Below are 25,814 nucleotides of genomic sequence, written 5' to 3' on the forward strand. Positions count from 1 at the left end.
CCATCACATTACCAATACATATTCACCCTCAAAGGTTCTGATAATTACCAGTGTGCCTCATGTGCCCTCCATGTTTGCAGCTCACCCTCTGCTTTGCAGCTCATCCTCTGCTCTGTGTCATGACAGTAGCACAGTCAGAGAATTGTCTTGCAAGGTTTGTGGAAATAACTTTGATGACTGTAACCTAGCATAAAATCACCTGCTGTGATATCTGTATGTATTAGGAAAGAGAGCCCTCACTTATTAAGCACATCAAGTTCATCCCTTTTGGGGAAGAGGCAAGCATTACATTGAAGTCTGTTTAGAAAAAAATTGTCTTATTTCTGATTTGTTCCATCTCAAATGACTGATTTTGTGCTATGCCCAGTGCTTTCAGATGAATTCAGTTCTTCCATTTTTTGAAACATATATACAATGTAACTGTTTTCCCAATATGCGTCAGGTGACCACTTCTCAAAAAAACAATTAAACATCTGTAAACCCATCATTTTGCAGTAATTAGCCAATGGGTTCCTTTTTTAATGCAACTAACAAAACATATCTGAGAGACAAAAGGCCTCAAGTGTATCTTTAAGTATCTTCCCAAGCAGTAATATCATTGTGCTTAGATGAAAGTGTCATACCTGATTTTTAAATAAAATCCAACCTGCAGGACACCCTCCAGGAGCTGAAGGTACTGCTGGAGGAAGGGTTGCATTTATAAAACTTCTGTGCCTCTCACAGATGTAGCCATTGGAAAAACCACAGTTGACATCATTCCACAAGCCTGAAATCGATTAAAGTTTAGGTACTAAGACACTAAATAGGACTGAAATTTGTGGGAAAGTGAACTGGTTTCTGAAGTTCAGAAGCAATCTGCCTGGGAATGTGGGATAACCTGCATTAGCTCAGCTCTACCTCCCACTGTCCCTGTATACAGGGGCACTTTGGTCCTGCTGTTAGTGGGGGAGAAGTGACCAGATGAGGTGGCCTCTCAGTGAAACCCTCCCTAACAGCTTTGTTGCGCTGAAAGATGCAAGTGTCAAATTATGCTGAATCAGTGAAAGCACTACAGAATGTGAAAATCTATATATGTTCTATTCCTTTGCTAACAATTCTCTTATTACTAAAAATGTGATCTAATTATTAAAAAATAAGTTATAAAACTATTATTAGAAGTTCAAATACTTTTTATTATTAGGAAATATTTTCAATTCACTATTATCTAATTATAATAATTTTAAAAAATAATTGCTGTTGATTTGAATTGAACATTTTCTTTGTGCAGCTGAAACACCAGTGATGAAATTGCCACTGCATTTCCCATCAAAATCAATTTATTAGACTCTACTTTTATGGATAATATTGCCCCTGAAAAAACCTCGGATATAACAACTATTCTTTATAATATATCTTTCTCAAATTTCCTGGTAAAGAATGGGTGAAAACTGACAAGAGATTTTAAACAAACATTGGAAGAGCAGCAGGCATAAAATTACTTTACAAACCATAGTTGTGAAACTCACCATCTTTTTTATTTAGAACCACACAATTTTCTTGGGCACCTGCAAAGCTGGGCTCACCCGGTGCCCAAGCTGCATAATGCACTGGGCTTCCACTCATCCAGCTGAAAAAAAGAAGTGTTTGCTGAGACAATGTCCATGAAACCATTGAGAAAAATCTTCCTTAACATACTAAAAATATTTTTAAAAAATTACAGCCAAGTCCCTCTGTAAAACTCCCAGAGTTTCCATTAGGACTAAAAGACCTTATATAATGAAATCCCTGCATATAAAGTCAAAGACAAAAATACCTTTATTTTTAACAGATATTGCCAACATATTCATAGCACACAAAATTTCCATTTAGAACTGTGTTTGTACAGTGTAGTTTAACCAAGGGAGAGCACACATTCCAACCAGCATTATCACTCTCTGAATCTGCATCTAACTCTTTTTCAGTGGTTTCCAAAAGGAAATTTGGCAATACAATACTCCTACAACTGCTCTTATGGATCTTGATGTAGCTTATTTACCTACCTGAACTGTCGATCAGCATTCTGGATTAATCCTATGAGATATGAATTCAGTTTTCCATTTTTTAAGATCTAAGCATAAAAATATATTTTTAATTAGAGTTTTATAATATTTATTAGTCATCAAATACAGAAAAAAAGTGTAAATATTTTTCTACAGAAGCAAATAAATGAATACATATTCTTTAAATGATTGTGCGCAGTCACCTGAGATACCGTACAACTTATAGTTTTGCTTTATTATTATTTTTGTTGATGCATTCCCATTTTTGGCTGAATTACTGCTAGGATCAAAGCTTTCAAAGTTCTGTTCTCAATTTAAGAAGAAAAAGTCATAGGAGACTTGAGAAAAACATTAAGTATAAAATTTTTGATCCTTTTCTGGTTGTAAGCAGCTATGTAATTGTTGTGTCTCAAGCTGTCTGAGCTCTCCACCTGTCACATCCTTTCCCACACAATAAAAGCAAACATCTACTAGTGTGGCTCAGAAAGGTGGTTGTATGGCTATGTTGGTATTAGCAAACCAAGTAGGATTATGGCAGAGGTTTGAGGTACCCTCCATGCTATTAAGTTGTCAGCATTCACCTGCTGTGCTTTGGTTGTGGTACAGGAAAACTGATCCATGAAGAGTTGTTGGAATGATCAGTCTAACCTGGACCAGCCTTTCTTTGAAAAGCTGTTTTGGAGAGCAACGTGACCATCAGGTAGGACCATCAAAGCTACCCTGGCAGTTGCCTGCCTGATCTATGTGCAACACTGGGTTCTAGTATATGATATTCAGAGTAGAGGCAACGACCCTGTCAGAAGAAGAGTTTTCTGAGAATACACCTACCCTGCCTGTTCATTGCTCCTTATGTATTTGCTCAGAACTCCATTCAGACTAAAATAGACAAGAATATGCCCATCCTAGTAAACAGTAAATTCTTTTACATGTTTTGTTTTTTTCATAAAGTGAAGATTCATTTTGTAGAATAAATATTTTTTCATGGAATATTTAAACCAAATCCTAAGAAAATTTAAGCAATAGTACTATTTGGTAAAAGTGGTAATATTATGCAGCAAGCCCATTCTTCCGTACTTCACAAGCAGAGGATATGTACAAAGGGTATATAAGCAATGTGGTGTATAACACAACAAAATCTCCCCTTACGTATTTCCACACAAATTTTCTTTCACTATTATTTCCAATAGTAGCAAGATTTCCGTGATTGTTTCTGCAGAATGTTCTGGCTTTCTCCATAGAGGTCTTTTCTGGGCTGAAAAAATATTGTTTGTCTCCTTTTACAATCCAGCCATCTTCTGTGACTTCATATGCTGCAACACAGAAGAGAAATCTCTGCATTCTTCTCAGTCCTTAGGCAAAGCTGGTGGTGCTACATTGCACCACCCTTCAGGTAAGTGAAAATAAACAGAAGCTTACTGGTAGAAGGGCCCAGAGGTTCTGGTTTCAAGGGTGTCCCTGTAATGAAATGGGATTAAAAAAAAGATGTAAAATATTTCCCAAATATTGAGCCAGTAAAAGTGTTCAATTACTGGAAATTATTTTAATGTCTATTAACTTTTCACATTTTACGTATTCAATGCAGAATATAATTATATGATATCTTTGGTGCAAAGTTAAAAATGGATGCTTGGTGAATAAAAGATGCATTACAGGCCTACATCTCTGTCTTGGTAGATTTTTGATAAGTGCATCTTGAATATCTTGAATATTGCCTAAATTGGACGGCTGAAGTTAGTCTGAATGAATATTTGTTTCTGAAGGAACACTACATAGAGAAAATACTCCAATGTTGGTAGACTTTGAACAATTCTTTATGGACATTGTGTTGTATTTGAAAATTAGAATTTGAATACTATTTGAATTTTTTAAAAAAACTGCTTTTTTACATCTATTTATATTTATAATATGTATTTATTATTTATATTTAACATTTTATTAGTATTTATTTTTTAGTTAAACTTTTTTCTGCGTAGCTGCCTTGACAAGAATTACATTACCACTTTTTGAAAAATAAACAAAAAATTTCCACATCACATGGAGTGTGATATTGGAGAAATGTTTCTCTAAATATGCAAGGCCAAGAGCTATAAAAATGTAAAATAAATGTCACCTTTATAATCTCCAGGCCATCTGAATGGGGCTCTGAGCAACCTGGACAAAGGTTGGGGGTTGGAACTGGATGATCTTTAAGGTCCTTTCCAAGTCAAACCATTCTGTGATTCTGTGTTTTTTCCCACAGGAATTTATTGCAACGTTTGTGTTGCTGTATGTGTAATTACATTTTATTAAGTGTGTGAACATATGCTTGGGTTAAAAAAATATGTCAGCTTTTAAAAATAATCTATTGTATGATTGGTTACAACATTAAAAAGAAAATGGTTACAAGATTTAAAAGAAAAAAAACCCTAATATATCTGTTCTGGAAGTATGAAGTATTCTGTCTATTTCAGCATGCCATTCTGCACTGCTGCCTAATGATGACAATTTCTTCAGGCTGTAATTTCTGCCATTCATATGCTACTACTAATTAACAGTAAACAGCTACTAGTGACACTTTGCTAATGATTTTTAGCCGTGGTGATTATGCAGGTGAGAACTCACAAAGGAACTTAACAGGAAAAATATCTTCACAACATCTCTCTGAGATAGAGGTCTATGATTATTGCTTTATAAGTATAAGAAGCTGAGACTGTGTGCCTTGGCTAGAAAATTGTTTTGAATTATTCAGCAGCACAGAAATTATGTCTTTCAGAAAAGTAGCAATTGAAACTAGTGTGAAGGAGCCCAGGGAGCCACCAGAGGAGCATTGCTGTTACTGTGGGAAGTAAAATATGTAGCCCAACACATAGCTATTCCTCTCTAATTTCACTGAATATTTTTCACAACAATAGCTAAGAAAAAAAACCAGAGAAGTAGAGATTCTTCTGCTAGTATGTGATGAAGATGTGAAACTGTCTTAAATTTTGAAGCTTTCATTACCATCTTCTTGTTACAGTAGGCCTGTTGTTACAGGCTTGTCTTTACATGTCATCTTACAAAAAGACTGATTCTGTAATGCTGGTAGTGTTGTTTAATTTAGAGTAGGTGGCTACTGTGCCGTTGTGTACCAACATTTGAACAGAGGAGTGAAGTTTCACTTCACAAAGGATATGGAAATTCAAAATAATATTTTTCTTCTTCTTTTAATTTTTTTTTTAGTTTGAATTGTAGTCCTCTCTTCTTCCCTCAGTCAGAATTTCTCTTATGACAAAAATCTGCTTTTGTGCAGAGCAGTGAATATTGCAAGGTAAGCTCTTAAGATTGCTTTCATCATGTTTTCTATTATTACACAATTACATAGAGAAGTGTAATTTTAGTAAAGCTTATCATGGAATGTACTTTTTATACTGAAACAAAAAAGTTTATTGTTAACAGCTGAAATCTTGTATACCAAAGGTCTTGACCTACTTTTCTGTGTGCAAAATTCCTGTGAAATAAACAAAACTTTCTACCAGTATGTAACTTGTAGAGTTTCCTGTTATGATAGAATGAATTTAACTTGACTTTCTTCCTAAGATGAGTTTAGAGTAAAAAGTAACCTACCCTTTTTTATTTCACAAATCCAGTTATGACTGTATTCGCAGTGCTCCTTAATCCATGACAAGGAAGGGTTTTCACCGATTGCTCCACAATCTTGAAATGCAGTATCGTAAAAATAGTATCTTATTTCATCTTTATAATTCACCTACAGAGAAAACACACCTGTGGTTTTTATTTTAATCTACAGGGGGAAAAACTGTCCTCTGTAAGGAATGAGAAGTAGAGCAAAAGTTTCCAACCACTCCTTTCCTCCTCCTCTGGCTGTGAAGCCAATGTGAGCTACTAAAGTGATTACAAACACTCTGCAAGAGGAAAGAAAGGCTCTGTGTTCATGCAGCATCTAACAAACTGTAGCAGTCCCACAAAAATTCGACTCAAATGAGTCCAGTTATAAATAAAAAGCAGGAAAAGATTTCTGGCAATTTATCACCCAGAGACTAACAAAAATTAGGAGAGACCTTTCTCATATATTTGTGAGTTTGATAGTCATTTCTGTAGCTGAAAGCAGTCCTCTGTCTTTTAGCGCTTTTGTGATGGTATAACCCCAGAGTTTATTGGCCTCTTGTTTTTTTCCAATCTAGTATGAAGAATAATGGTTCAGAGTTACCCAGTTGCAAAATAGGCATCTTTGGAAATTCTTATACACCTTTTATACACACCAGTCATGGAAACTTCAACAGAAAAAATGTCAGAACAGAAGGAATATGGCATGGTGAAACACTCACCGGAGAACCATCACTCCAGGAAAGTCCACCATCAGGATCCAAACACTGCAAACCTATCCAGAAAGGCTGAAATGATGGGGATTTCTTTCTAGAGTGTGAAAAAAATGTACAGTGGAAGAAGATATATGTTGTTAGCTCTGCTAAATTTTAGAACCTACATGGGACAATAACTCTGACACTCATTGAACACTTCAATGCAGAAATTTTAAAAACAAAAAGTACTGTTGGTCAGCAAACTCCCATTGGCAAGTACAATGAAGTTCACACCTTAAAATTTCCTGCTTTGCAAATGGTTGTATTGAAAACACAGCATGTTATTTTTCTGCACTGATGTTGTGATTACAGTGTTTTTTTCTCAGAAATAAAATGTTCAGGCTACTAGAAGACAAAATTTGATTTCAAAATTATTCACTAAGCAAACTTAGAATAGGGTCTCTGGAGAAGCATTCAACAAATTCTGTTACTGAGTTGTTTTTTTAATCTGAATTTAAAATGTTTGCAGGCTATGACATTTTAGGAGCTCCAAAAATTCTTTGAAAACATTGCTCGTATGAGACATTTTCTCAGTTACTTTTCTTATTGTTTTGGTGAAAACCAGATAGATTTTTAAATAATTATCTCAGGAGCAAAAGAGTGTAATTATTTATTACTGTATCATGTGTTGTTACAGCAAAATATTAATTATTAGACAGTTTGCTTGCTTACTTTATTAAGTTTTCTATCACTGTTTGCTCTTCTTCATTTCTAATAGCAGCCAGGTCTCCTCCTATTTCTCTGCAGAAATCTCGGGCTTCAAACCATGTTTTCTTTTGGTTTTCTTCTCTCACAAAACCCTGTAGATACAGGTAGAACACTGTGTTTTCAGTGTGATAAACATAAATCTGCTGGCTGCCTTGCATAAGAAAAATAAGTAAACCTTCCATTACAGTTATCCATTACAATGTGGATTCAAAAGCAATTGGATGACCTTACTTGTCACTGATAGAGTGAAAGCTGCAGTGATATTTGAATAGTTGTGTAAAAGCTTGCTACATCGTGCCATTCTGTGAAGTTTAGATTGCCTATTTATTTGGTACTGTCCTGTTTCCCAGGTAGGATTATGGCAAAAAGCAGTACTTACTCTGAAGCAGGAATTAGTGCTATTGCTTGTATCCCAACCCAGGGGACATTTGGAATCAGAAACTCTTTCAGAAACAGCAGGAACAGTGACTTTTTCAGCTAATTTTTTGCAGAGAAATTTTGCCTTTACTTCACAGTTCTGAACGTCCCATAGTCCAGCTGCATTTCCAGTCCTAAGGGCAACACAACCAGCTTTCTTCCCTATTACGAGATAAAAAAGAAAGTTGAAATGTTTTTTAAAGAGGCTCTTTTGACATTTTTATGGCTCATGTAATTAATTTACAAGATACTATTTGAAATATTAAGTGTAGTGTCCACTCAGAGGAGGAGCTTAGTGAAAAGAGGAAACCAGCAAGTCCTTCATCATCATCCCTTCCCTCTGAGTGCATGAACAACTCCTTGCCTGCCTCTTTCCTCTCCCACTTGTGGCAAGGCTTTGGCAGCCCATTCCTAAGGCTGGAAAGGATTTCATCCTTTCTGCTCAATTTGATTTTGCTCTTGGAAACAATGAGAAATCAGAAAATAAATATTTTCATGGCATCATAGAAAATCATGGCATAATTTAGGTTGGAAAAGATCTGTAAGATTGTACAGTCCAACCAATTAACACAGGTCCACCACTAAACCATCAGTGCCACATCTACACATCTTCACACCTTGTAAATACATCCAGGGATGGTAACTCAACCACTTCCCTGGGCAGCCCATTCCAAGGCCTGAGCATCCCTTCTGAGCTCTCATCACCCTGGGATGGATCCCATCTGGGCCCATAGATTTATGAACATCCTCCCCGCTCAGATGGAAACTAAACTTTGTTTATGAAAATATGGCTATTTTTCGGCCTTGGTTCCCAGAAAAAACAAGATGGGATGGGGGCCTTGTATCCCCTGGGGCTTGGAGCTCTGGAATACGTTTTGTCCTTCTGGATAGGGAAAAGATAAGGAAAAGCATTGGGACTAGCTTCTAATACCATAATAAGCTACAAATATATGTGTAAAAGAATACAGAGAATATATAAAAAGAAAAAGGCAAAAAAAATTTGGCATCAGTAGAGTACCAGGCATTGCTGCATTCCAGTTTGTGTACAGAACACCTTCACCAGTCACCCACTTGAAAATCCCTTGCTCTTCCATGTCTGAGAGACCAATCCAAAAATACTTCTCAGAGCTCAGACCAATGAGGCTGGTCAGGTAGGCTTGCTCATATCTGAAATGACAGGAGTCAGATGGGATTAAACCCAGCTTTCCTTCCATGTTCCACTCGTCAGCATCCAAACTTCATACAGCTAGAATTAATAGATTCTCCACTAAACTTCCTCTTATGGGGAATATGTTGTTTAACTGGGTCCCAGATGCAATAGGCGGTGGAGCTGTGCTATACTGAAAAACTATTCCTTACAGAGCCAAAGTTGCTGTTGTCTGTTCTTTCAATGTTAAGTACTAAAAAAACATTGAGGTATAAATTGTTTTTAGTAAGAAAAGCCATACTATGTTGATTCATATTTTTCTTCAGAAAAAGGATATCCTGGGGGTTTTTTTGTTGTTTTGTTTTTTCCAAAAGTTCTCAACTCTTTTTTAAAATTCCAATATTATTGCATCAGATATACAAATTTTAAACCCTTTCCATACCTGTCTGCTATACTTGTTAAATAACCACTGCTCCTTTCACAAGTTTTCTTTGCTTCTGAAAATGTTACAGAGGTATGTCCAACCAGGTAGCAGTAAAAACCATATCTTTCCCAACCCTGTCAAGAACACATGAAATAAACTTGCAATGAAAAACAACATATGTTCTAGCACTTGAATTTCAACGAATACACATAAACCAACATATTTTTAATATAACTTAACATGATTATGTAGAAATCTGAGTTCCAGTGTACCAATAGAAAATCAGCTTAGCAAACATTCAGTGCAGAAAGAAAAGATTTAATGCCTATGAGTCTCACTTTTTTGAAATTAATGGATAAATTTTTACTGGTAAAAAAGTCAGAGGGACACAGAGATGAATAAAGTTATTCTATGCTTGGAACAAAAAACCAGTAGTCTGTATTATAGTAGAGATGCTGACTCAAGTTTCCTATGTTTTCAAGGCTAAAGGAACAGTAAATAGACTAATTAATTGTTTTAATACATCAGGTCACCTAAAAAGTCTGACTGAAGCAGTAACATAGAAACCACTGAAGAGAAAAATCCTCAAAATTACAGCTGAATTCCAAGTCACTCTTCCCTTTTATACCATCTCAAGATTGACTTTCTGCACCCAAGAAAGGTAAATAAGCTCTGTGTTCAGTATTTGGCTGCTGCTTAACTCCATTGAGCACAATGAGTCTCAGCTCTGTTCCCCATATGGGCTTGTGAGAAAGGTTACTAAATATAGAATAGGAGTAAATAGGAAAGTATAAAGAGGGGGGAAAAGGAAAAAAATTGGTAGGATACAATAACTTTCTCAAAACAAATTCACTTATAAAAAGGATTTTATTGTTTCGATTTGGCTTCAGTAGTGAGATTTGTCATCATCTTGCATCATGCTGCATGGTCCAGAATTGTTACCAGTCCCTACTACATGTTCAATAACCACATATGGTTGTAGAACAATATAACAAATATGCAGACAAACACAGAATTGGCTTTAGCCCCTTTCACAGACAGTTCTGAGAGGTAATAGGCCTGACTTATTATTATTCCTTATATGGAAATGTAGTGAAAATTATCACCCTGAATTTGTTCTGGAATAACACTTGTTAGGAAAGGAAATTAAAAACAATCATTTCAATGTCAAGAGGAGCTTGTGAAATTTTACTAACCAGATTCTTGGTTATGCTTTCTTCTTACCTTCAGGCAGGCAGGATCAGTCTTTGCTGTTTGAGAAACTCCTTGTAGTGGGTCTCTTCTGCAGATGTAGCCTAATTTCCTGTCACAGGCGCTGTCTGCCCAGTATCCATCCTAGTCGCAGTTTGGGAAGAGGTGAGAAACAGTGAGGCAGAACCTTTTTACTTTAGAAACATTATAATTCTTTTCAAAATACTGTTTCAATGTAAAGAGCTGTAGTTTTTAGTGGATTCCAGGTATTTGATCTTGGAGGTGAAGTTATGTTAAGCTAAGTGGCACAGCCAGACTGTTAAGGTTTGCTTGGCATATAATGTACACTCACAATCAGATATGGACATTTACTATTTATATGGAATTTCATTTTAAATTTGATTTAGAACAACCATATGTCTGAGTGAATAAAGATAACATTCTTTGATTCTATGCAACTTAGCAGCTATGGTAAGTTGCATTAAAAATCCCCCTAGAAATATAGCCAAAAGTCAAATAGTGCAGTGCTACACTGTATGATTCATGTGGAATGATTCACCTTTCCTGCCATAATGACACAATCTTCTTGGCCAGTGACTTCATGGGTTGGTTCTCCAGGCAACCACTTTGTATATGTCACAGGAGTCCCATCACTCCACTCAAAGTACATTTGAATTTTGAGGTCATTCAGGCCAATCCACAGCTCATCCACAGCTCCTAAGAACAGAAATTCATTTGTGTTATTACCCAAGTTGAAACAGTCCATAGGAGGAAGATTTTATGGAGATGAACTGAAATTGCAATGTTGCAATGCAAATTCATCTGTATGAAAAGATAGAGGAGTTTATTTTAAAATGTAATTCTAATTCTTCTTTCAAGTTAAAAATGAGATACCAGTAGGAAATGAGGTTTGTCAGCTTTATCAGTGAAGTACATTACTGTATCTACAGCTACAAGGTGTCTGATGCAGATAATCCACTCAAATGCTGCAGTGACCAGAGCTGTTATTTCCTTCAAGTGACTTTATGCAGTGAAAAACAAATGAAAATCAAAATGGAAATAATTAAAATGAAAATGAAAATGAAAAGACCATAATGACTCCTCTTGTGAGTTTTTGGCTTTCAAGTTTTTCTAACATATATGTCTGTGGCTTTCCCTGTAAATATTCATAAAAAGCAAGAAACAATTATTTTATTTAAATCCTGTAAGACTTCTAGTAGTAAAGGTCTCTATTTGTACCAAACACTGCCATGTAGAAATACTCACTGTAGCCAAGCTGAGACAGTATGAAGCCATGCTCCTCAGGGTTGTGGATACTGGCCAGGTCACCATTGCTCTCATTGCAGGAAATTTGGGCTTCTCTCCATTCTTTGGGGTCTCTATGAACCATGAAACAGTGACCTCCATAGGGCAACCATTCTTCTGGGCATTTAACAGACTCTACATCTCCTCAAAATCAATAGATATTTCAAGTTTTTAAATGGTGCAAACTGAAGCGTAGAATAACTGCAATTACATTAGAAATTTAGCTAATTAACGAATTAGAGTGAAAAGGAGGTGGTAACAAAGAAGCAGTACTTCATTCCTCACACGTGTTTTAGTCTGTATGTTGTTGCTGGTGGTACTTTTAGAGAAATCAAAGTGCTTTTAAACAAAAGAGGAAAAGACTGGAGCCAGTTGTCACTGGGCTTCACTAGTGTGAAGTATTCACTGGCCAGAGGAATATTTTGGAATTTCATATGCAGCATTTGAACACAATATACCCCAAACAATTATGTTTCTTATATTTCATAAAGGAAAGGCATTATTACTGCAGCACAAGTAATTCTCTGCACACATGGCTTTCCATGCCAGCTCTCACTAAATAAACCAGAGAGAAGTATAGCAGAAAAGTGGTCAAAAGGAAGCTCCTTTCTGCCCTCTTTCTAGATGAAAATTTTCACAGTATTTATAGCAATCTAAAAAGATTGCCATCAAAAATTTTTTGATTGCCATCAAAAATTTTCTCTGAGCCCACTGATGCAATTTTCCCTAGCCTTCTGTGACAAACCTCAGTATTTCCATTAGAATGCACTGCAGGAAGGGTGAAGCACCTCTAATTTTATTTTCATGTCCATGCAGACCATGATACTTTCATGAAACTCTATGGCTTAACCCAGTGCCTCTGGAATTGTGAATAATAACAAAGTAAAAAATGCTTGTGTGGTTAGTGGGCTCCAGGAGCATTTTCAGTATTTAAATGTATTTTGCTAAAGAAATAACAATGTGCTATGTTCTGTACCTGTCATCACAGCAGAAAACCAAATTTCAATGCTTGTTTTTCCTTTTTATTTTAAATAGCCATTAAATTTAACTTTAGTGACACAAAATATGCCTTTATCAAAAGGTTTTTTATTTGCTTGACATACCCGATGGAAGAATTAAAGGATCCTTTGTAGATTTTTCCTTTTTACAGATATAGCCAAGTTTCAGCTCACAGGGCTGGTTTTCCCATTTAGCATCTCTTCTGGGGTTTAGTACTGCACAGAGTTTTTCAGACTCAGGCTCAGGGCTTCCTTCATGGGATAAAAACCAAATTATTTTTATGTAGCACAGGGTTTATGTCAGCAGCTAAAAAGAGCAATTTACTGATCACCTTTTCATGTGTCAATTATGGGCTCATTATTTCACTCCTACAATTATTTTCTACCAGAGATAATGAAATGTAATTTAGAAGTACCCATCAAAATATTTCTTTTGATGCTTATTGCATAATTCACACATTTGATTACAGAATAGTGGTCCTTTTAGCATGTCCCTTTGCGATTTGAATGCAGATTTGTTCCTTGCTGCAAGCAGAACCTCCTGACATTCCCTCACAATTGCTGTCTCTCCTCTGCCTGCCTTTTCCACCAACACCCCAGAGTTTTTCCAGAGGACCACCATCCCTGGGGAATGGTCAGTGTTTTCTCCTCAGAGACACCCACAGTGTGATGAATTACTTCTTTTCCCCTCTCCCCACAAAAGTTACAACCTAATTCTGCAGTGAACTGGAAGTGTGTGGATTAGCTCATGAGCACAGCTGCTGTGTGAGGACACCGGAGCCCTGAGGCTGTGGGCTGAGTGACCTGAGAGCCAACCTCTCCTCTCGGCCCTGCAAAGCTTGAGGAGTTTGATCAACTCAACAGAAGGTAGAAAACATTCCACCAGACTCAGCAGCTCTGGGCTTTCCCTTCATCTTCTGTGCCAGGTAAAAGCAGGTGGCACCTCGGAGTCTTGAGAAGGCTGAAAGTTGGACTATGCCTGAATTTATTCAGAATTTGCTGCAACCAGCTGTTGCCATGGCAATAATTGACTTTCAAAGATAATCTGTCAATGCCATGAACTCTTGAATGAGAGGAAGAGTAAAAAAGCATAAGTGAAGAGGAAGTCTTTGCAAGAGCAATGCTCAGTGGCAGCTGAGTCCTTGCAGGATGCAGGGTCGGATAACCCTGCGCAAGCTGTAGAGACTCAGAGGATTTCACTGGCTTGAAGGCATTCCCAGTACGATACAGCTCAACTAGTGCATTTTACTTTATCTGCCTCTGATAGGAGATGAGGTTATTGAGGTCTTCTGCTTGAAATTCTGTGAGTTATATTTAGTGAAGAAAAGCATCATTCTCAGATTATAATTCCAAAAATTGTTTAAAAAGATTACTACCTTGTGCCCAGTTAAAGTATCTGAAGGGAAAGCCACCACTCCACTGCCAGCCACTGTTGAGATTCAGACTGTTAAGCCCAATCCAGAGAGAGGATCTCTTGCTGTCAATCAAATCTAGATAACCAAAAGAATTGAATTCCAATGAGATTCGCTAGGAAAACGTATCATTTCTAAAGTTTAGAAGAAGATAGTAAAAGTCTGCCTAGTGATTGGTAAGCTCAGTACAGAATTCATGTTTACTGGTAATAAACTCAGACTTTTTTTTTTTTGTAGATAGAGGGAAGAGAATTGAAAAAGGTCATTTTACATATTAGTTTATCTGAACTTAATACTATTCTACAGTTATAGATAAACAATAAGGTTTGAAAATTGAAAGATTTAATTTCTATTATTAATACTGTTATAAGTTTTCTTGCTTGAGGTGCAATTAATATAGGACCTTCGTTCTACTGTGTGCATAAATCTATAATCTGTATGAAATTTGTATTGTATTTCAAAACAACTATTTCATTAGATATACACAAAGAATACTGATTTATTAACACAAAATATAATCATAGAACGTGTCATATAATGTAATTGCCATATAATGGCTGTCTCCTAAAATGTTTCTTATTGTAATTCCCTTTTCTGTGATTTTTCTGGTGTTTTCTGAGCTTAAGCTAACTTTTGCTTATTTAGCTGGACATCCTCAGATTTTTTTTATAAAATAATAATAATATAAATAATTTCAAATAATAATTCCACAACTTACTGAAGTACCATGGACAAAAAACTTAACATACTGTAATTTTGTTATTTCTGATTAGTGTAGATACCATTTTCTTACATCAGCTATTCACTGTAATATGATTAAAGCATTGAAACATTTGTAATCAGTCAAAAAAACCTTTCAAAAGAGTTTTTACTGAATCTTGCTTATTAATTCACCTCTTAGATATATTTGTTCATGTATTTCCATGACACTTAATAATTCTGCATTCTGTTGCTGACAGCTCTTCCTTGCTTGGTGCCATGTGAGAGCTGACTGGTGGTTTATCTGGTAGTAGGTTCCTGTCAAAGGATCTGTACTCCAAAATCTGTCAATGTCTGTGTGAGAGAAAGGTGATTTAGTACCTGAGTTTGTAATAAACATTTTAGACAATGTGTTATGGCAAAATTTAACTGCAAGCTTGTTTGTGAAATAACATTTTGGAGCAATTAAGGGTCAGACCCACAAGATATCTTAATCTTTGTTAAGAAAAGAGGGTGTGTCAATGACATTATTAGTAATAAGCATTTCATCCTTTATTTGCACTTTTCCCATCAAATTTTATAAATTCCAGGAGAAAAAGAATATTGTACAGAGGCCAATAAATCAAAACTGTGTCTTGGTCATTGTCTACCCTGAGAACCTGTTCAGAAGCTCATAGGCTATGGCCAAGTTTTTTCTTGACCGGAACACAACTGAAATAAAAACATTTGCAGTAATGAAAACTTTCTTGTGAAATTATGCCATGACTAATCACATTTACAATGCTATAGGCTTGGGGAAGAGCAGCTGGAAAGCTGTCCAGTGGAAATGGCCTTGGGGATGCTGGTTGATAACCACACAAACGTCTGGTGCCAGGGAGTGCCCAGGTGGCCAAGATGGCAAACAGCATCTTGGCCTGTATCAGCAGCAGTGTGGCCAGCAGGGAAGTGATTGCCTCTCTTTATTCTGCACTGGTGGGGCCACACCTCAAATACTCAGCTCAGTCTTGAGCCTGACTGCAATAAAGCACCACTGTGAATGGCATCTCAGTTTTCAGGTGATTCTATGCTGAAGAGAGTCATATTTAAAGCACACTGTTTTTGCCTCAGTCAACTGCTGATAGACACACCCAGACAACTTTCAACCTTACTGTTGGCTATTAGCAAGTAGATTTGTTATTTCTGTCAGGAACGTTATTGCATGAAAAAGACATTTAGGCCACTGCAAGGTTTTTCCCTTCAGCATTATTTCAGCATTTCCCTTCAGCGTCTCAATATTGATACACGTACATAGCAGTGTTGTGTTACAGGATCTATGTCAGCGTGTGGGACTTACTGGCAGCTGGACAGAACCCAAACAAATGATCCTCATCGAAGCTGGGCGTTATTGCACACCAGAACAAACCATCTGACCTGCCAGCATCTGTGCACTCAGTGTACCATCTTCCACTCAACAGGAAGGGGAAGGTACACGGAGCTCCATTGGAATTTCCTAACAGTGTAAATATATCTGAGGGGGAAAAAGAGAAGTTTTAATACAGCTTTGTGAATATATGTCTCTGCACTCTGGATGAGCCTATGTGGAGAAAGCATGACAAGTGTTACAGCAGTGTAATTGGGGAACTGCTGTCACCAGCAATATCTTCCACAGAAGTACTTGGTAGGTCTTGCAATTTATCCTTTGCCTCTGGGGTACATCATCAGCTGTACCAGCTAGAGATTGAGCAGTTTCATGCTGTAGACAACTATGAAAGAGCTGCAGTGATTTTTATCTCATATATGATATAATATATATTAATATTATATATATAATATATTATTATATATAACAATATAATAATATATATCTATTTTTATCTTATATATAATTTTCTATAAATCATGCTATTTTTTTATCATGTGCCTTAACTTCCAATTCATGTGGCTTAATGTTGTGGGATTTTTTGGCATCTGAAATCTCATAGGGCGACTGAAGGTGCTATGCATGGAATTATTTCCTTACATTTAATATTGATGTATTAAACGTAGAGATTTTTTTCCCTTTCATCCAATAATACTAATACAATCTCAGTAGTAATAGTATGCAGTTAAATGAAGTGCTTTGATTGCAAAATCACAGAATCACAGAACGGTTCAGGTTGGAAGGGATCACAGAGCGTTTTCTGGTCCAAGCTCCCAGCTCAAGCAGGGCCATCCCAGAGCACATGGCCCAGCATGGTGTGCAGATGGCTGTTGAGTATCTCTGGTGAGGGAAACTCCACAACATCTCTGGACAATCTGTTCCAGTGCTTGGTAAAATAATTTCTTCCTCTTGTGCAAGCAGAACTCTGTGTGTTTCAGTTTCTGCCCATTGTGTTATTGCTAGGCACCACTGGGAAGAGTGATTAACACTAACAATTTAAAAAAACCCTACATCCACATTTGCTTTAAAAGTAAAGAACAAAAAATATGCACATTTTTGCACATACTGCATTCTATCTGAACCTAAGCAGCTATTTTTCTTTAGGATGGAGTGATACAGGCCTGAATAAATTAACAAATTATTCCCTAGCCGTCCATTGCCTCAGGGGGAAAAGCTGGTATTTGGCTAAAGAGGGCAGAAAACAAAAGACCCTATATTGATGGCAAACAAGTAGATTCAATAAACCACCAAAAATAACCTTTAAACATTACCTTCATAGCTTTGAGAGCACAAATTATCCATGGTTCCGTAGATCTTCCATTTATCCTTTGCCTCTGATCTTGTTTTCAGCACAATATTTTCTTTTTTTTTGCCAGCACTGAGAAATAAATCTTCCCCTTGGATTGCCAAGGCTGTATTTCTGCATTCCCATTTCTGGAATTCACTTTTCTTGTTGCATGGGTACAGAGAAATTTTAGCCTGGTTTCTTTTGTTGGGCACTCCCAAGCATTGTGCAAAGGCCACACTCATTAACTGATGATCAGAGACCCACCTGAATTTTTGTAAGTCACTGCTTTTCTTGCAAGCAGCTGTTGTGACTGCCTCAGAACTCTGAGCAATTAAACAGAACTTAGTATCCTCATTGAATATTAAGAATACTTCCTTGTCTGCAAAACAAAGCATTCAGAATAACTAGTTAGGGTGAGCACATGGTAAAGGGAGCTTGTGAGGAGAAAAATGTGCTGTTTATTCTATGTTGATCTATGCTATGATTCTATTCTGACTCATGTCAGGTGGCTGCAAATTTTTACAAGGATCAGATGGGATTTTCAAGGCACATTCCATTCAGGGAAGGAAAAGTAAGTACAGCTCAGTAAATACATGGGAACCCAATACAGGGGTATAAGAACACAAAAATTACATTTAAGACAACTTCAAATATGTGATTATAATAATGGAATTTTATCTTCCTCTGAAATGCACATTTCTTTCAAGATTTGTGATTAATAGAGTTAGCGAGTGGGCCTTCTGTGACTCTTGTTCCTTCTGGAATTTACATGTTTTGTTATGGTTTGGGGATTTTTTCGGAATTAAAAACCATGTAATGGTGACTTGTTACCTTGCCTTGATCCACCATCTTTTCCTCAGCACATCTATCATAAGAAGTCAACATGATTTGCGCAATAAATCACAAGCATTGTCGCAAGAACAAACACTGATATAGACACTATATAGGTACTATATAGATACTATATAGATACTATATAGATACTATAGGTGTGGGCCTGTGCGTTGTGAGTGCCACACAAGATAGTTTACACTCCCAAAGGGTTACAGGCAGCCTGATGCAGCGTCACTGCCATATCCACCTGAGAGAATAGCTCACAAGAGGCAGTGAGATTCCCCTCCATACACAGAAGTAAATTTTTAGGGCAAGTGTGGATGTTAGGGCAAGCCAGTGTTGGGTAGTGAACAAAGGAGAAAATCTATGGGAAATTCTGGGAGGGTAAGACAGAAAGAATAGTTCTTGAGCTCTTCCAGAAGGTCCCTGTGTTACTTTGACCAGCTCAGTAATATATAGAAGTCTCAGTTCTGTAAATCTAAATTTGAAGCTGAGACTTAGTTTCTTCTTTCCTTGTCCATTTAGGCAAAAAGTTTTAAATATTATAAAGTCTTTAATTTCTTACTGCTCAGTAAATAAGTTCTTAGTGTAGTCCCATAAGTACCATTGTCCCTAACTGAATTTTTGATCTAATAATAGGAGTTCTTGCTGGAAACTGAGAGATTTCTACTTTTTTGTCGGGTTCTGGGCTCACAGAGCAGGTGGGAGACCCTCTTTTTGCATGGGGTAGTGCTGTCACAGCTCACATGGAACAGTGTCTGCTTTTGGAAGATGTGATATATACCCCACTCCACAAATCTAATGAACTGAAGGGTAAAATAAACACATCTTTGAAAATTATCATCATACTTACTTTAAAAGGGAGCTGGGATCTGTCTTTGGCCAACTTCAGAGCCTTAAGCCTCTTATCTTTACTCTTACTGCTGTAATGGTTATTCCACAGCTATTGTTGACTCTCAAATATTTCTAATTATTTTTACTGGCTTCTTCTGAGCCACATTGCTGCACCTTACATCAATTCACAAGTTCCAACACATCCCACAGAATCTCAAACTAAGGCTAGGAGATAGGCATGCAACACCCCATTTAATTCCTTTATTCTTTTCATTTTTTTTGTGAGCCAGTCACACATATAGACAAAGATTATGGAGCACACTGTGAAGTCCATCTACTTTATAGTAGCAAACATAAGCAATAAATAAATTGTACCCAAAAGACAATTTTTATTCACAGATGTGACTCAGTCCTGACCTCTGATTCCCAGCTTTACCCCATTTTGAATATTCCTCTCTCTTTAAAAGTAAATCAACATCTCTGTATCTGTTTTGCAGAAACTTCCGTGGACAACTCCCATTAGCAGAAATATGAAATGTAGAGTAATAAATCTGTGTGAAAATCTTAAAGATTCTGAGAAACCAGCAAGACAACAAAGATGCCCACTTTCACATCCACTTTTGCAGGGGATAGTAAAAAATAGACTCACCGAGTGTCTGAAAAGCAGTATGAACAAATGAGAGGAAAACTAAAACTGTAGAAAAGGTCAAGTTTTTCATTCTGTCTTCTTATTCACAAAGAGGTGAGATGAAATTAATTGCTGCAGTAGAGGTTCTTAAAGAGTCAGTTGGTGCTGGCTCCTTCTCGGTTTTGGAGATGTTTAGTTGAAAAAGAAAACTCTGGGCTCTAAATAAGGAAATATCCTGTCACATGTAGTATTTTGAAATCTATAAATTACAAAATTCGAACTTTGCATCTGAAAGTGAAGTTTCCATCCATTCAAATGCAAGCGGCAAAGTTTGAACAGTTCAAGATCATTCCACTGAATTGTTTTTAACTTTCTAGGTTCTGTGCTGGAATTGTAACATTCTGACCCTCAAAGACAAAGAAGCAGGGAGTGCAGTTTAAATGGATGTATCTTAAATGTCAGATATATGTACCTGAGAAACTCAGAGAAAAATATATGCAAATTTCTTAGCCAGAAAAGTCTTCACTGCTGCAAAAGGTACGCTGATTTAATTTACTGCAGCGAGCAATATTGACTATTTCAGTATGAAAAATTAACCCCACAGGACAATTTAATTTTGCTCAGTGACTTGACAACCTGCATACACCTGCCTTTATCCATCTGATGTTTCAGACAGATAGAACTAGTGTGCTGTTATTTCATGTGAATTTATCTTAGAAGAACCAATACAAATTAGCTAAATCTTTACAAATCTTTCCGTGATTTTGGAAAAAATCTGCCTTTCAAAATTATTTCATTCATAAAGTACAAATGAATTTTCTTACTTTATTCTTTCTTTGTACTAAGCATAAATGAGACAAGAATAGGGGAATAGTTTCAAATTTTACAAGTGAGCTTCAGCCATTTATTAAGTGGAAATGAACTACAGCTGTGATGTACAATCCCTTAGTAATTTTGAAAAAAAGGGAGGAAAGAAATTCAACTGAAATTGCCTTTCACATCTTCTCTCATTTTCTTGGCTTTATTATGAAGACAAATCTCATGGTATTTTCTGCAAGAGCAAAGCATCACTTAATAAGATAGAAGAAATTAATTCACACAATACAGTCTTTGGAGTTGTGTTATCAATATGAAATATAAACAATTTAAATAATGATATTATGTTGCATTTTTTCATCTGTTTATTGTTTTAATTTACTTTGCCTTTATCAGTAGCCATCAAACAGCACAGAATCCAGTTCCATATTTATTAAAAAAAAAAAAAGTGTATCCTTTGTAACTTACACAAGGGGGTAAAAAGAAGATCAAGAGGACTGTCATTAAAAGTAGTTTGGGTAAAAAATTGCCTCTTATTCCTTATCCTCTGCAATATGCTTTGTTTAATTGACATATCTCTAAATTTTCAATCCAATGTAACATCTCCTCTGCAGTTCTTATGCGCTTTCTAAAGGTTTGTAATTCCCAGAGATCTTGAGATATTTTTCTCTTCAGAATATCATAGACAACAGAGAATTCCTAGAAAACTTAAACATCTCAGTAAATCTCTAACACATTTTACTAGCAAGGCACTGTTTTGTGCCCCACTCTCTTACTGGCCTGAATCATGGACACAGTGCCCAGTTATCATCCATTTATCAGAGAAGTGGAGGATAGTAAGCAAAGCTGTCCTAAAATGAGTGATCATTTGGAATAAAACCAGGACTGCATTCTTTCAAAATGTATTTGGCAACTACTTTATTTTATAGTTTATTTATGGATTTTTTAGTCATATGCCTTGTTCACATTTCTGTGTCTCCTCCTGTCAGCCTCTTTTTTAAGGAAGAAGACTCGTTAGATCAACTAACCATGTATCACCTCCACATGCTAATTAAACACTGAAATGTTATTGTGTAATATATAGATTGTTTATTGATATAGTCTCATGTTCATAATTGATAAAAAACATTCAAAGTCATAGAATTAAACTGTATGTAAAGATTTATTTGTTTTGCAAAATTCAAGTTGAAGCCATGAATGAAGGACGAGTATTTGCATTTCACTTACAACACTATCACAAGGAAGATATTTGTGTAAAGGGTATAAGACAAGGGCAGCAATGGGGACAAACAATTCATCTAAATCTCTGTTTATTCCAAACATCATTTAAGTAACAGTGTGCATGCTTCAGAACAGTAAGGTGAGATATTCTCAAAGTGCAGGAACTAGGTCTGAGCGTTCTGCAAAGAGTGCTCAGTGCTAGTCTTGACTCTGTATGTGATGCTGTCACAAATTCTTGAATAAGTAACCTTTTTAAATCTAAATTCCCACTAGTTCTGTTATTTTCCTTACTTGCTTAATTAGCCATTTTGTACAGTACTAAGTCAATAAATATCTGAGAGTATTTATTGAGGAGCATACAGCAATAGCTCCTAATCTTTACCAAAGGAATAACTGCCAATTTTATTTCATAGTAAAAGTTACATGCACCTAAGAGAGACTAAGGTTTCCTTTAGTTCAGCTATATTTTTTTCAGCTTAACCATTTAGTTTGGCTGTTTTATCCCATCAGACAACACTGTGTTCATTTTTTTCTTTGTTGCTGGTAGCATCACTTCCATTGTCCCCTGCACTTAGGGCATGGATGTATTCCAGCTGCCTGCTGCTCCGCCTCACCTCTCTTCCAGTTCCACTTCCAGTTTTGATCTTGAACAAGAAATAAATCATGAAGCCCACCCCCAATAAAATTATGAGGACCAGAGTAAGTAGTAACCACATATTCAGGTGACCACTGGCTTTGTTCTTTTTGGCATCTGTAAATAAATAAAAAGTAAATAGAAATGAATGAGCTGTAGCCACAAATAAATATAAAACTATTGAAAACTATAGTTCTTCCTTAATTATCACGTGGAAAATCAATCTATTGTAATTTCTCTGTGTCAGTCTTCCTCATAGATATTACCAAAAGGAGGATCTTACAAAAGGAGGATCAGAGGGTGTGATCAATTTGCCAAATAATTTGATTATTTTGGGGTTCCCTAAGGGTCTTGCAGCTACTGATAAATTAGGCTGCGAAAAAAATTCAATGTCAACTAAGCAAATAAAGTTCATATAAAAAAAAACCAAAAACAGAACAAAAAAAACACCCTAAATAAATAGTACTCAATTTAAGCACATATCTTTAAAATTAATTGGAAGGGGAAAAAATCCTACCTTCTACGTTGCCAGCCACTTTAGGAAGAGCTGTCAAAGAAAAAGACAAATGTTTAGTCAAAATCTAGAAAGGTCACATTTTCTTCCTGACAGTTTGACATTACCAAAAGGTCTGGTAACCTCCACATCATCATCACTTCTGGAAACGCATCTGCTAAATCAGGAGAGCTGAAAAGGCATGAAAGATTTTTAACCCCATATTCCCTTCAATAAAACTGCAGTGTTTTGCATATTCAATCCCCCCTCTTGCTTCTTTTGTAATAACCAGAACATCTCCAAGCTAAGTGGTAGTGGTTTCTGACTGTTTCAAGAGGACTCCTCTCCCTGATTAATTAACCTTGCCCTTTCCACCGGCTCTGTTTCTTGTGGAGTCTGGGAAAACCTGATCGACTGCTGAGGACAGTTGAGCTTTCCTGTATCACACACAACTCTTTTTGAGACCCAGCAGGTCTTAATTTACCATAATTTATTTGCATCTATAATTACACGTATAAACTCAAGCCTTCTTGTGCAGCTTTTCCCGGCTGCGCACAGAGGGCGCCGCCTGCAAGGCTTTTCCCGGCTGGCTGGGTGGGAGCTGCTGGGTGATGCTGGATGATGCTGAATGATGCTGCGAGCAGCTGGGAGCTGCTGGATGATGGCCACGGCTCTCCCCGTGGGCAGTGGGAGCCCAGGGATGCTCCAGGAGCCGGGCTGCTGCAGCAGAGCCAGGGCAATGCATGGGGCTCTGTGTGTTTGCGAGCGCGAAGGAGAAGCAGCTGTTAAATTGGTCTAGAGCTGGCTGAAATGGAATAAACACCCGTTCTGCTGGGGAAGCCGGTGTCAGGGGATAAATACCCCCTGTACCCTGCGCATCAGGGCCACGCACAGTCAAACCCATCAAATAAAGTGCGTGGTGACTGTGAGTTTCTGTTTTCTGACATCTGGCAGCAGAGAACTGACATTCAGTAGTGTCTGTTGCCTGCAAAGAAAACTAGGCGTTGTCCTCAAAGCAGGTTTTTCCTTTCAAGAGCATGCCCTGAACAATGCTGTGATTGCTGCTGCTTACCCCACCAGCTGCAGGTTTGCTTTGGGGGGAAAGGACTGAACCTCAGAAACATCCTGAACCTTGGGGTTGTGAAACAGGGCAGGAAATTGGACTTTTCTGCAGAATTAACAGTTAAACTCCAAAATACCACAGCTTGCTTGGCTCACAATATTCTGATACTTCTACTTCCTGACTAAAGCAGATGGTGCTCAGTTATACAGAAATAAAATATAAAAAAAAAAAAAAAAGCTAACCAAAACAGTTCTACTCTTTTCAAAGGTCACTATATGCTCTCTGGATTGCACTTCTGCTCCTATTTAAATAGAATTGCTTCATCCATCTCTTGCTGGAACAGCATGTATCATAGTACAGCAAGAGGAAGGATAGCAAATTATTGATGCCACTCTTGTTCCACAGAAAGAAAATAGGAATTTCAGTAGAAAAAAATCTGTTTATGTTGGAGGGAACAAAAAACTAAAGAAATTTGGGGTTTTTTTTTCAGGAAATATTTATGTAAGAAAATACAGTGTAACAAAATCCGAGGTTAATGAAGCAAGAAATCATAAACAGGGGAAATAAAAAAAAAATTCACTTGTATCATTTTTGTCTGAACATCGAAACATTGGTGTCAGTCCTTTGCAACACTCATATTGTGGTATTATTACTGAAATAAAGCCATAAATGGAAAGAGCAAATATTAAAGAAGTCACTTACTCTTTGGTTTCTTACAAATAAAGCCCTTTTGGGAAGAGCAGGGCAGGATACTCCAGTAGCCTGTGGCTGCAGACAGCTCCACGCAGAAAGCCAGCTCGTCCCCCGAGGGCTGCCCCCTCTGCCCAGTTGACAAAGTCTAAGGCACTGTTATCTTGCCAAAGCAGCTGCCCTGATGTGGCAAATGTTAGTATCAATACTAATAGATCCACAGGGAAGGTCTTCACCTTAGTGAATATTGACATAATATTACTTTCTCCAGCCTATAAAGCAATACTACTTTCTTCAGAAATTCCATGTGGTTGGTTTTTTTTGATGCATTTTATCTCATTTGATTCTTGTCTCAGAAACAATATAATAGCTTTCCCAAATTATGATTTGCAGGTTTATCAGTTATAATAATATCACAGTTTTAATTTATATTTCTCCATATGTTTGTCTAGGATATTAAAATTTCAAGCTGAAAATGTTAAATTCAGAATTTTCGTAAAAAATTTCTCAATTATTATTTCATCAGCACACAGTGAAAATCAAGCAGCTTTTACTGTAATTCTAATCATACATTTAGTTAAAATTAAAACTTTTTTAAAATAAACTCTAAAAAAATTTGATGTTTCAATGGGCTGAAAATAATCTAAAATAAAACCCTTTCTGACTGCTTGTAGTCTGATAACAATGTTTTCTTCAGATGCATATTTTCTACTGCATGCTTTAGCAAGCAGCCTAATTTTCTCCTTACAGAGTCACAGAGGAGCTTGATGCTGTGGGCTCTGGCTGGACTCCCACAGGCCCCACATGAGTCTTCCACAGCCAAGAGAAGATGAGAGCCAGTCAGGACTTTTTCCCCAACAGGAAAAGCTTTCTCAGAGACCAGGAATAGGAGACAACCTCTGAGAGGACTCAGATCTGAACTCCAACTCTACCTCAATTGATTGCTTAAAACCTATTAATTTTATTAATATTTTTTCCATTTAATAAAGTCTGTTTATGATTATTTATAGAACTTAAAATAGTTACCATTTACATTTCTGTATATTCCTATCCAGAAGCCACTTGTCTTACTTGCATATAAATCTGCATGTTCTATTAAAAAGTTTGATTCATACAGATCTTCTACAGAAGCCAACATACCACCTATAAAAAAAACAGTGGAAGATGATTGGAGATATCCCTGACATAGTTACAGCTTTTAAGACAGGTTAAGGTTAATAAAAAATCTCCCACTGCTAGGGAGTAAAGAATTTAAATA

General features: G+C 36.7%; 2 protein-coding genes across 2 annotated transcripts in view; both read right to left on the reverse strand.

Annotated features, from left to right (window-relative positions):
• Positions 1-19,730, reverse strand: part of LOC115917500 (macrophage mannose receptor 1-like) — a 30,327-nt gene extending 10,597 nt beyond the window's left edge. Inside the window, exons 1-20 of the mRNA XM_030971586.1 lie at positions 19,661-19,730; positions 17,327-17,722; positions 15,990-16,163; positions 14,852-15,010; positions 13,922-14,035; positions 12,651-12,797; positions 11,509-11,682; positions 10,802-10,959; positions 10,276-10,386; positions 9,070-9,185; positions 8,499-8,647; positions 7,443-7,642; positions 7,028-7,155; positions 6,323-6,410; positions 5,601-5,742; positions 3,435-3,473; positions 3,165-3,328; positions 2,019-2,086; positions 1,506-1,606; positions 624-766 (exon numbers count right to left, since the gene is read on the reverse strand). Of these exons, the coding sequence (XP_030827446.1) occupies positions 624-766; positions 1,506-1,606; positions 2,019-2,086; positions 3,165-3,328; positions 3,435-3,473; positions 5,601-5,742; positions 6,323-6,410; positions 7,028-7,155; positions 7,443-7,642; positions 8,499-8,647; positions 9,070-9,185; positions 10,276-10,386; positions 10,802-10,959; positions 11,509-11,682; positions 12,651-12,797; positions 13,922-14,035; positions 14,852-15,010; positions 15,990-16,163; positions 17,327-17,722; positions 19,661-19,730 (2,841 nt within the window). The remainder of the gene's footprint in view (positions 1-623; positions 767-1,505; positions 1,607-2,018; positions 2,087-3,164; positions 3,329-3,434; positions 3,474-5,600; positions 5,743-6,322; positions 6,411-7,027; positions 7,156-7,442; positions 7,643-8,498; positions 8,648-9,069; positions 9,186-10,275; positions 10,387-10,801; positions 10,960-11,508; positions 11,683-12,650; positions 12,798-13,921; positions 14,036-14,851; positions 15,011-15,989; positions 16,164-17,326; positions 17,723-19,660) is intronic.
• A 2,396-nt stretch (positions 19,731-22,126) lies between these two features.
• Positions 22,127-25,814, reverse strand: part of LOC115917501 (macrophage mannose receptor 1-like) — a 31,716-nt gene continuing 28,028 nt past the window's right edge. The window contains 5 exon segments of the mRNA XM_030971587.1: positions 22,127-22,427; positions 22,828-22,857; positions 24,569-24,683; positions 24,685-24,737; positions 25,583-25,699. Coding sequence (XP_030827447.1) covers positions 22,183-22,427; positions 22,828-22,857; positions 24,569-24,683; positions 24,685-24,737; positions 25,583-25,699 — 560 coding nt within the window. The 3' untranslated portion in view covers positions 22,127-22,182.

This window comes from Camarhynchus parvulus, chromosome 2, assembly GCF_901933205.1.
Source record: "Camarhynchus parvulus chromosome 2, STF_HiC, whole genome shotgun sequence".
NCBI classification, from domain to species: Eukaryota; Metazoa; Chordata; class Aves; order Passeriformes; family Thraupidae; genus Camarhynchus; species Camarhynchus parvulus.